Source organism: Lygodium microphyllum, chromosome 8, assembly GCF_053477565.2.
Source record: "Lygodium microphyllum isolate KBCC chromosome 8, Lygodium_microphyllum_v1.1.10, whole genome shotgun sequence".
NCBI classification, from domain to species: Eukaryota; Viridiplantae; Streptophyta; class Polypodiopsida; order Schizaeales; family Lygodiaceae; genus Lygodium; species Lygodium microphyllum.
In genome coordinates this window covers 129,161,952-129,173,166 of record NC_141142.1, presented here as the reverse complement: position 1 = coordinate 129,173,166, position 11,215 = coordinate 129,161,952, and the positions used below count along the sequence as shown (strand labels likewise).

At 41.0% G+C, this 11,215-nt stretch overlaps 1 protein-coding gene across 2 annotated transcripts in view; it reads right to left on the bottom strand.

Moving 5' to 3' along the window:
• Positions 1 to 1,635: 1,635 nt before the first annotated feature.
• LOC148032850 (P53/DNA damage-regulated protein) overlaps positions 1,636 to 11,215 on the bottom strand; it is a 90,638-nt gene continuing 81,058 nt past the window's right edge. For both annotated transcript variants that reach the window (XM_087683518.1, XM_087683519.1), the window contains exon 4: positions 1,636 to 2,036. In XM_087683518.1, coding sequence (XP_087539644.1) covers positions 1,891 to 2,036 — 146 coding nt within the window. In that variant the 3' untranslated portion in view covers positions 1,636 to 1,890. The remainder of the gene's footprint in view (positions 2,037 to 11,215) is intronic.

Below are 11,215 nucleotides of genomic sequence, written 5' to 3'. Positions count from 1 at the left end.
TAAAGTGGTAAAGTATACATTTCAGTTTATGTGATTTATTTACTTGCTATAATTATTGATTAATTAGGCTATAACCATGCTCTCCAAGGACCATGGCTGGTTTCACCAAGGTACCAACACTCTCTCGAAGGATGTGTCATGATGCAAGGATACAAACAAGAGTGGAGGGGCCTATAAATAGGCCACTGGAAACAAGGCCCAAGATAACAGGTCAGACTCAAAATGGACTGCATAGCTGCCCATACAAGCGCCCAAAATAACAGCCTATAAAAGTGTCTAAAACCCATGAAATGTACATTGCTAACACCATGAGGATGCCTTGCCCCATCAGCACTACCTCTGCATTGCATGAAGTACCAGTGTGGAAGGTAGAATGAAGCCAATTTTGTAGTTGTGTCTAGGAACATGAGTGGCTCACCATCGTTCCAAAGATCACCATCTCCTCCATCTTCTCCACGGCACTGACTGTTTAAAGCTATTTCTCAGACAAGACCCCACACAAGGCATATGACTGGAGGTCATATATGGGTAGTGTTGGTGTGAGACCACAGGTTGCCATAACATGCATTACTCCTCAGACCACCTGTGCAAGCTGCTGTCTGATGAAAACCTGGGGGAATGCTGCTACAGAGAAGGAAACAGCTGGAAATAAGCTGGGAAAGTGTGGCTGGAAAAAGTATAGGAGGATCCGTCACATGACCAAAATGGCTGGCAGGAGGGGCAAAGGTACAGTGCAAGTTGGTGCACAGGTGGAGGTGCAGACACAGCGGACAAGCCACTAGCAAGAAGGGGCACAACAGGCACAGCAATCAGAGCTGCAGACACAGCCAACAGCAACAGGAGGTGAGGCGAAGCAGCATGAAGGCAGCAGCAGCAGCTCACTGCATGTCAAACTTTATAAAATTACACAAATGATTTGTATACAGCTGTTAAGCAAGAGCTCCTTTGACATGGTTTTTATACTGTCAAAGAGCATTCTCTAGCTTTTCTAGCCAAATCCCTTGCATATTGCATTTATACATAAACACAAACCTTAATTGCATTTACATGTTGCAATCATATAATTGCCAAGGTTTATTCACAAATTTACCCTCAAAACTATGTTTCAATCTATGTAGAACAGTAAATAAGTTTTCTAAGTTTAGATTCTGATTTCACTAGAGACATACCTATCACCCCTTAATGCGAAGACCAAAATTAAGGTTGTAGAATTCTCAAAAAGGATTGCCAATATTGAAGAAACAACTAGTGGGATGATTTGATTATATGATAAACCTATTTTCCTAAAGCAATGAGCCATGAGTCCACACAATTTTTAACTAGGTTTTGGACCTGAAGGTCATGTCCTTAGGTGGCATGCTGGTAAGATGAAAATTTACAGAAATCCTAAAAGGTGCAAAAGTAATCCAAGATCTATCATCAACCAGAAAATGACTGGTATTAAAGCATAATGGCACTTCAATGATCACTATCAGCCTGAGACAAGTTTTGTTTAGTGAACTCTCAAAAAGAACCATCATCGATAAAACATACTCTGTAGTAGTGTCCTTGAATAAGCTAATCATTCTGATTCCTAACAGTAACCAGTTAAGATACAAATGACCAAAATTGAATATATTTGTAACCATCATAAATAAAACATACTCTTACTACAGTGTCCTTGAATAAGCTAATCATTCTGATTCCTAACAGTAAAAAGCTTAAGATACAAATGACCAAAATTGAATATATTTGTAACTTGATAAGCCCAAACCTTTAATACGTCATCTATGCAAATTATGGCATTAGTTGTGTGAATACAAGCAAATGAAATATCCATGTGACAACAATTTATCTACTTGTATGGCAACTGCTTAGCCAGTTGTGGAGCCTGCCTCATACACAGCTCCTTCAATGGTTGTCTTTCAAAGTTACAAGAGCTTTCATTAGATTGGGCCCAATCTTGTCTGCAATAGCACCTTTATCTGAAAGGGATAACGCTTTATCTTTTATTGTACTTTGAAGCTTCTTGATGGCTAGTTCCAAGTGCTCTTGATCTGAAAACAGACTGGTCCATGATTAGATACCAATGTAATCACAAGCTCTATAACAGAGTTATGCTCTAAACCTCCATTAGTTAGAGTAGACAAGACTTCATGCTTATGACAAGCTGTGGCCATGGAAGAGTGGGACAAATGTCAGCACATGACGGATTACCACACTAACTTTCTTTAGTTGTCAGCAGCAAGTGAGACAATTCTGAAAGAGATGTTAAGTACACTAGTTTTACTCGAAGCAGACGAACCTGACCCATGAGAGCTGAAACATTAAAGACTCCACCATGAAGGAACATGATAAGGACAATTTGATTTGAATATTTAAGGCTCTTTCACCTTGTTTTTGGATGATGGAACAATATTAAAGATGATCAATTACAGCAATAAATTTTTCCATGGACTGCCCTTAATATTGGGCTTTACCCAAGCACACCACAGCTGATACTTATGTGCAGAGGGAAACACAGATGAGTAGGACATTAGATCCCACCAAGGCCTTCTTTCCCCTTGCCTTGGGTTGTGTTTACGAGGACCATTCGCAGTTGATGATTTCAGTATCAATATCTTATTATCTGTTCAGCAACTTTGCCAATTGGAACGAGGGTCTTCTTTACGACGACCACGATCGAGGTCTTTAACTCTCAAACTCATTTAGTGATTGCTCATGGTGAGGCACAACCTAGTGCCTTGTGCCACATAACCCAATTTCTTTCCAAGCTGACAAGCGACGGATCAGAGTTCCACCACTTCTAAGCTTTAGCCATTGCACGAGAGCCTACGAACACTGAGCGTCTAATGGCATTTTTGGTTAGGACATCTCGAATACGACTCTCTTTATGAGTTGTCACGTCGTCATATGGTTGAGAACCTTCCATGCTAAAAGCTATCTCAAGATATCTGTAAAGCTTGTCAACTCCGAAAACAACAAGGTACCCCATTTCCTCAACAATCCAAAACATAGATTTAAGACACCTCTTAGATTTGATTTATGTTGCTCTTTCTGACAGCCAACATCCACGGCGGCCCTAAACGGCACGATGTACTTCTTTTTAATAGTGGATGATCATTCTAAATACATATAGGTGTCCTTTCTCAAGCATAAGTCTGACGCATTTACATAATTCTTTGCTTGGGTGTTACTAGTTCATAACCAAATTGGTCCTCGTGTAGGATACATGAGCAGTGATAGTGGTGGTGATTTTACCTCCCATGAGTTTTTGGAGCTTCTATAGGAGCATGGCATTTATCGCCAACTTACCTCTACCAACTTTGCCTCTCAGAATGGAGTCAGAGAGCATAGGAACTGAACCATTGTGAACATGGCACACTCTATGCTATTCGCAGCAAAGCTCCCCAAACGCCTATGGATCGAGGCTATCCTCAACCAGAACATTATCCGACTAGGGCTATCTCTCTCTAAGGACTCCGTATGAGATTTTTTTGGCTCTCGGCCTATCATTTTCCACTTTAGAGTCTTTCGGAGTTGTGCGTACATGCACACCCTTGATGATAAGATAGAAAGGCTCACTTGCCAAGCTAATCTCTTGATTTTTGTAGGTTACTCCTCCATTTGTTTGATCCTCGGATAAGCAAGGTGATCATTAGGAGAGATGTAATTTTTATCAAAGAAACATTGTGTAGTCTTCTACACCATATTCTACTCCCTTTCCTCAGATTATTCCATTGGAGGTCGTGCCTTCTGATCTGGGTCTACTACCACTCTTGACCTTCTTGTATATTCTTCCGCTTCCAAGTCCCCCTCTGCGAGACCCGTTGGCATCAACAAACCATGCAAGACTCCAAAATCCTTCCACTGGATTCCACTCTCAAGGAGCCTAGAAGATCCACCCAGCTTGCACCTCATGCTTCCTTTGCATCGTCGTTTGTAGCTAAGTATTGACCAAAATGAGACTTGGACTTTGGTGGATCATGGAAGTCACAAGAAAGCCATCACGATGAAGCGGATTTTTAGGACTAAGCTAAAGGTTGATGGAACTTTAGACAAGTACAATGCTCACCTTATCGTGCAAGAGTTTCAAAAGAAGCAAGGCATTGACTGTGAAGAGACCTTTGCTCCTATTGCACAGTTGACATTGTTCCATTTCTTATTTGTACTTGCCACTTACCAAGACTAGCCGATCTATCAAATGGATGTCAAAAGTGCCTTTCTGAACAGTTATCTAGATAAGAAATTATATGTGGATCAGCCATCTTGGTTTTCTTTTGCTCATCGGAAAGATAATGTCTTTCGCTTAGAGAAATCTCTTTATGGATTGAAGTAAGCACCGCAGTCTTGGTTCTTGAGGATATATGAGTTTCTTCAAACTCATGAATACCATTCTACCTTTTATGATCCAAACTTATATGTCCGTATCACTTTAGAGGGGGTCAACTATATCCTACTATATGTATATGACTTATTTATCACTAGGTCATATTTTGCTGCCATAGCAGAAATTAAGGCTAAGCTTTGTGCTACATTTGAGATGACAAGCCTCAATTTGTTCTCTTACTTTTTGGGGACAGAAGTAGTTCATTCTAGGTGATGTATTTTTGTGTCACAACAAAAGTATGCTCTTCAATTGGTAAATCAATATTGCTAGAATCAGATACAATCAATGGCTACACCTCTCGATCCCGTTGTCCACTTATCTAAGGATACCCTGGGTCAGCCCCTCAATGAGCATATTTATAGATTTGTAGTGAGAAAATTGCTTTGGTTAATCATACTAGACTAGATTTAGCATACTCACTTAGTTTGCTCAATCAATATTTCATTGCACCTAAGATGTCACATTGGATTATATGTCTTCGTGTTATGAGATATTTGCGGTGTACCTACTCTTATGGCCTAACTTATGGTTCTAGTTTATGTTTACAGGGGTAAACATATTCTAATTATGCAAGAGATCCTAACAACCAACATTCCCATGGCAGTTACAACTTTACCTTAGGCACAGCTTCCACCTCTTGGATCAACCATAAGCAAGAGATAATGGCGGCTTCTACGGTCGAGGTTGAGTATAGCACTCTCTTTGATGGCACCACTGAGGCCTTCTTCTTGAGAAGTTTACCGGCAACACTTCAATTTCTGTGTGCAATACCAACTATCCTCTATCGCAATAACCAAAGTGCAATTGCACTAGTTCGTAACCCCATTATTACACCTCGAATGCAGCATGTTGGCATACATTTTCATTTCACCAGAGGGCAGGTTGAGTTAAGCATCATTTGCCTAGAGTTTGTGCCTTCATTAGATAATTTTGCACACATATTGACCAAGTGGTCAATCAACCGGTGCTTCAGTACTTACTATCTAGGATCAGCTTAGATGCTTCCTGCTCTACTTCTTCAAATTGACGAAGAGAGAATGCTTTCCTCTAGCTTTCCCTTCTAGTTTGAGAGGAGGCGGCTTATTTCTCTTGATGGTAACAAGGTGTTGATTATAGTTTTTTATTCAAACATTATGTATATTGTACTTTGTATCTTCATCCGCATCATCAGGATGACCGGGCAAGTGAATAATTCTCCTACAAGCACACTATCCAAGTGGCAAAATTGCATAGCATTTTGTATAAAATGATCACCCTTGCATTGTCTTTTGCATAACTCCAGTGCATTGGCATTCTGTTCTTGTAGACATGCATTTGTTCACATTTATCCCTTTTCAAACTTTGAAGTGGAAGACTCTGGATCCACCATATTCATGGCATTGCACATAGTGGGGCTTCCTTCATAAGATAACCATCGCCTCTATAGTCTTGGTAGGTTACTCGATAGAACCAACGTGCACCCTTTGCCTGTTACCCTAGCTGCTTTGAGTGGGACACCTTGGGCAAAAGAAAAAAAAAGTGTTTGGGCTTGTTTACAATCCGTTTCTAGTTCTAGTTCTGAGCTTGAGAGGGGGTGTTTAACTACATTACCATTAGCTTTCATTAAACAGCCCCAAAACTCAAGTTAATTAATGAAATTTAACCATTCTTTTAACAGGGAGTGGTTCAAGAGTTTTAAAGTCCCATATGTAAACTCTAATTTGGGAGGCCCCAAACTTTCTATAAATAGACAGCCTGCCCTCCCATTCAATCTAACCTCCTTTTGCAAGTTTCAAGCACTGTAGCTTTGCTGCCCATGCCTCGTTCGTGGAGGAGATCTCAGCCGAAGCTGCCCGAGGCAGCATTCAACACCTATTTCCAGCCCTCCAATGCTGCCTACATCCATAGTTATGTTGGGTTTGACTCATGCCTACGTTCACAGAGGAGTGTTAGTGATCTTCAGTAGGACACTAGGGCACTTTTTACTCTCCGTATGAGAGGTTTTTTCCCCCAAATTTATTTCTTTTATTTTATGTGCCTATGTTACACAGTTTAGGCACTTATCATGTTTTACACTCAAGTATGGACACCCTCTTACAACCCTACGGTTTAAGGATTGTACTTTGTACTTGCACTACACACTTCAAACTATTGCATTGGGTGTCATGCTATCACACTCTTACACTCTTCTCACTGTCAACTATACTCTCAGCTGAGCTTCAATCTGTCCTTTCTTCTTACATGTGGTATCAAAGTCGAGTTCAACTCAGTTAGCACTCCATTGTCCTCCTCAACCTTCAGCTTGGTGAGATGATGCCTCTATCTACAGCAGTTGTCTGCGTCACCACCAAGTTAAAAAGCAGCCGCCTGCTCCAGCTAGACATCGCCAGCTGCTGCTAGTGTCACCAGCAGCACGCCCGCTGCCTGTGCCTCTGCTGCCTACCTTGTCCGCCACTTGCACTCACAAGCACCACCTGCAAAGCCTTCAGCAGCACCACCCTAGCCCTCATAAGCCTACCCACTACACATGTACCTCCAACACTCCAGTTCTACACTGGCGCCCTGTTCCTCGCTTGCGAATCCTGTGCCAAATGCTACGCGCCTGATTCTCCGCGCCACCAGCTCACCAAGACTACCAACATTTTCACTGCCAGCACCACCACCTGCTCTGCCAGGTTCAGCTCCGCACAACCTGCAGCAGAGGTAAAAAGAAAAATTTATTAATTTTTCATTCAAACTTAATCCTCTGGAAAGGGCGTTTGTGTAGACAGGTAACCTCTGTTCGTGCATGTGTCTTGGATACAATTACTATAGAGATTTTGTGAATTTTGGGTCAGACATTTGGGACTTTTACTGTCAGCTCAAAGATTGGCAAATGTACATCTGTGACACGGTTGTCAAGTACGAAAGATATGATACGGTATGATACGATAAAATACAGTACTAATTGGTACCTTATGATTCTATAAGATACGGTACGATATTAGTATGAAAAAAACAAAAACAAAAACAAAAACAACAACTTGGTTATTTTGGAATATAGATAATAGAACACATGTTTAGAGCTAAAATAGCAATGTCAGTTGAGTTAACAAGATGAATACATGAGGGTAACAAGGTAAAACCTCATGCACAACATGCGCAATGCGCTACTAGAAGACAAATGGGAGTGTATACGTAATACATCATACAACAAAGCAAAGTGTAGGGTGGATGGACAAAGAAACTCTTCATTCTTTTGTGTGTGTGCGTGTGTGTGAGAGAGAGGGAGGGGGGGCCTTAGGAGTTGGAAGATATTGTGTAGTCTAGTCTTCATAGGCCAAAAATAGCTTTTTTTTGTACGAATTGGTACGGATATGTACTGTACGGTACGGTACGGTACGGTACGAACCATACAAAAAGAACTAGTCCATACGTAGTACAAATGCCACTATGCTGTGACAGTCTGAAATAGACTGATTTCGTGCATTCTGGGACAAGAAATTTTGAGGCTTTTGCATTTTCAATGCTGCTGAGCATTTATTGCACCTTGGACTGCGTGCATTTCAAACAGTTTTTTAACAAAGTGATTAAATTTGCTAATTACAATAAAGTACTTGCTGTAATTTCTAGAAATTCTGAGATTTCCAAGTTGGTCCAACTTGAAATATTGCTCTTTTGCTCTCTGATCAGTGATATTTATCATGGCAAATCAAGAAGGTGATGTATTTACATGTGTCCAAGGAGGATAGATTGGATGGCAACAACTATTCCCTATGGTCCTTTATGACGAAGAATGTGCTGATTGCAAAGAATCTTTGGGATTAATTATGTCAATGGTGAAGAAGTTAGGCTCAGAGTTGTGGCTCCTACTACTACTACTCCAAGAGGACATGGACAACAGGCAACTCAGCCTGTTCAGCCCGCTCCAGCTCAGTCACTCCCCAGAGATCAACAGCACAAAAGGCATGGGACACACGGGATACACAAGCTTTGTCGCTAATTGCATTGGCAATTCAACGGTCTATCATCTCTCACGTTCGGTCTGCAGCTTCTTCACGAGAAGCATGGCTAACCTTAGAGTAGATGTTTGTTGGAAAGAACAAGACACGCATCTCTTCCTTGAAGAAAGAGCTTGAGATTGTGAAGACGGATGAGAGTGATTCTATGCATGATCATCTAAATAAAATTCAAGACTTGCATGGGCTCACGCCACTTATGAATGTAGATGAGTATTACTCAGATGCGCAATTGATATCTACTACCTTGAATTCATCGCCGCCTTCATACTTGACCTTTCATATGGCATTGAACCTCACCATGAGGATTCCTCAACAGCCACTTACTCATTGAACCTCACCATGAGGATTTCTCCACAACCACTTACTTTCCTTCAATTGGTCAGTTTGCTCTTAGAGCAAGAAAAGACAAGAAAGAATAGTGGTGTGGATGTCATAGCCTCAGAGCACACTTTTATGGCATGGTAGAAAGGCAAGGGCAGCCAAGCAAAAAATGCTCCGCAGAGCTCTGGGACATCAGGTGCTTCACAAAGTAGCAAAAAATAGGGGGTACGCAAGCCAAAAAGGGCGAGTGCCACTATTGCAAAAAGCCAGGACACTACATCAATTAATGTAGAAAGCACATAGCATTATCTACTGCTGCTGAGCCCACATTCTTTGTTACAGATAGGGACTATTGTTTTTACACATGCAATTATGACTATTATTGGGTTGATAGAGCATTTAGCTCTACTGAGGATGCAAGCATATGGTTTTTTGACAATGGTGCTTCCAAGCACATCACATCTCCTAGAGACTTGTTTACTTCTATTATTGCAACTCCGATTGGCAAGTCTATACAGTGTGCCAACAATGCATCATACCCTACGAAAGGCATTAGGAAGATTGTGTTGGCAGCCATTGATGGCTCTATTCTCCACTTGCAAGATGCCTTGTTTGTACCAGGTATAAAGAAGAATTTTTTATCTATTTCTTCTTTGACAAGGTGTGGTTTGCAGGTCAACTTTGATGATGACAAATGTATGGTCGGAGATAAGGAAAAAATGACTTTGGTTTTGACTAGCACTCTATGTCATGGATTATATGAGTTGGATGCTTTTTTAGTTGATCAATTGGTCTATCTAGCATCCACTCTCACTCCTACTATGTCATAGGCCGAGTTATGGCATGCTTGCATGGGGCATGTAAACTATGGTAGCTTAATGATGTATTTGAAGGGCTGCTGCCCATTTCATTTGGTGATAAAATTGGAGCTTCAACAAGTGAACTTAATGTTCAGCCACGTGCTCCTTTGGGTAATGCAGAAAATCAGCCCATGGCTGATCTGAATATTCAGCAAGGTGCTGAATTCGAAATTCTACAAGAGCTTGTACACAGTCAGGAGGCTAGGCAAATGCCTAGATGGTATTTACAGACTATGAAAGATAGTCATTTGAATGCTCCTATTGCTAGTCGTACTAGAAGGCAAGCTCGTATACACAATGGTGCACATACCATGGAGTTTGTTATGGCAACAGATGCACTTGATAATGAGGAGCCTAAATGTTTTGAGGATTCGCAACATAGTGTGTATTGGATGGCAGCAATGCAAGCTGAGTTTGATTCCATCATAAAGAATCAAACATGGGATTTAGTACCTTTGCTTGTTGGGAAGAAAGCCATGGGTACAAAGTGGGTCTATAAGCTGAAAAGGAATGTAAATGGATCCATTGACAAATATAAGATCACGCCTGTGGCAAGGGCTACGCACAGAAGAAAGGCGTTGACTATGAGGAGACATCTGCTCCTACATTCTGCATGACTACCATTAGGTCTATGGTTGCTTTGGTTGCCCATTATGGATGGACTGTGCATCAACTTGATATAAAGATTGCATTTTAATATGGGAAACTTCAAGAAGTGTATGTACTGCAGTCCATTGGTTTTGTAGTTGAGGGATCCAAACAATTGGTCTACAAGTTGAAAAAGACTTTATATGATTTGAAGCAAGCTCCTCGAGCTTGGTATGCAAAGATTGATGCCTTTTTACTCAGCCAAGGGTTCATAAACAGCTCATCAAAGTCTACCCTTTATGCATGTAAAGAGAGGGAATCCTTGCTAGTCATATGTCTATATGTTGATGATCTTTTACTTACAAGGACACATGCTAATTAGATTTCAGCATTCAAACAAAATTTGTAGCAAACTTTTGAGATGTCAGATTTGGGACCTTTGCACTATTACTTGGGCATTCAATTCATTCATGGTGCTAGAGGCATTGAATTGTCACAGTCTAGATACATTGGTAAACTTCTTGAGAGGTTTGGCTTACAAGATTGCAAGTCAGTTTGTACGCCAATGGAACCTACATTGAAGCTATCATTGCATGATAGCAGTGACTTGTTTGATATCCATGCATATGCTCTAGCAATTGGATGTCTTATTTACTTATGCAACACAAGGCCAAATATATAGTTTGTAGTTTCAACCCTGAGCAGATATGTGCATCAGCCACGGATGTCACATTGGCAAGCTGTCAAGCATGTTTTCCGTTACTTGTAGGGTACTAGGACTCTTGGATTGCTTTATGCCAACGGGGGACCATTGCACTTACATGCTTACAATGATTCTAATTGGGCCAGTGATTATGATTCTTGTCACTCCACTAGTGGCAATTGTTTCTTTCTTGGCTCATCTTCCATCTCTTAGCTTAGCAAGAAACAATCCATTGTTGCCACATTGTCATGTGAAGCTAAATACAAGGCAGCTTTCACTATCACAGTTGAATGTGTATGGCTTAGACGCTTGTTAGCTGATTTGAATGTACCTATCACGGAGCCTACTCCTTTGTTCACTGACAATCAGATTGCCATTGCAGTGGCACAAAACC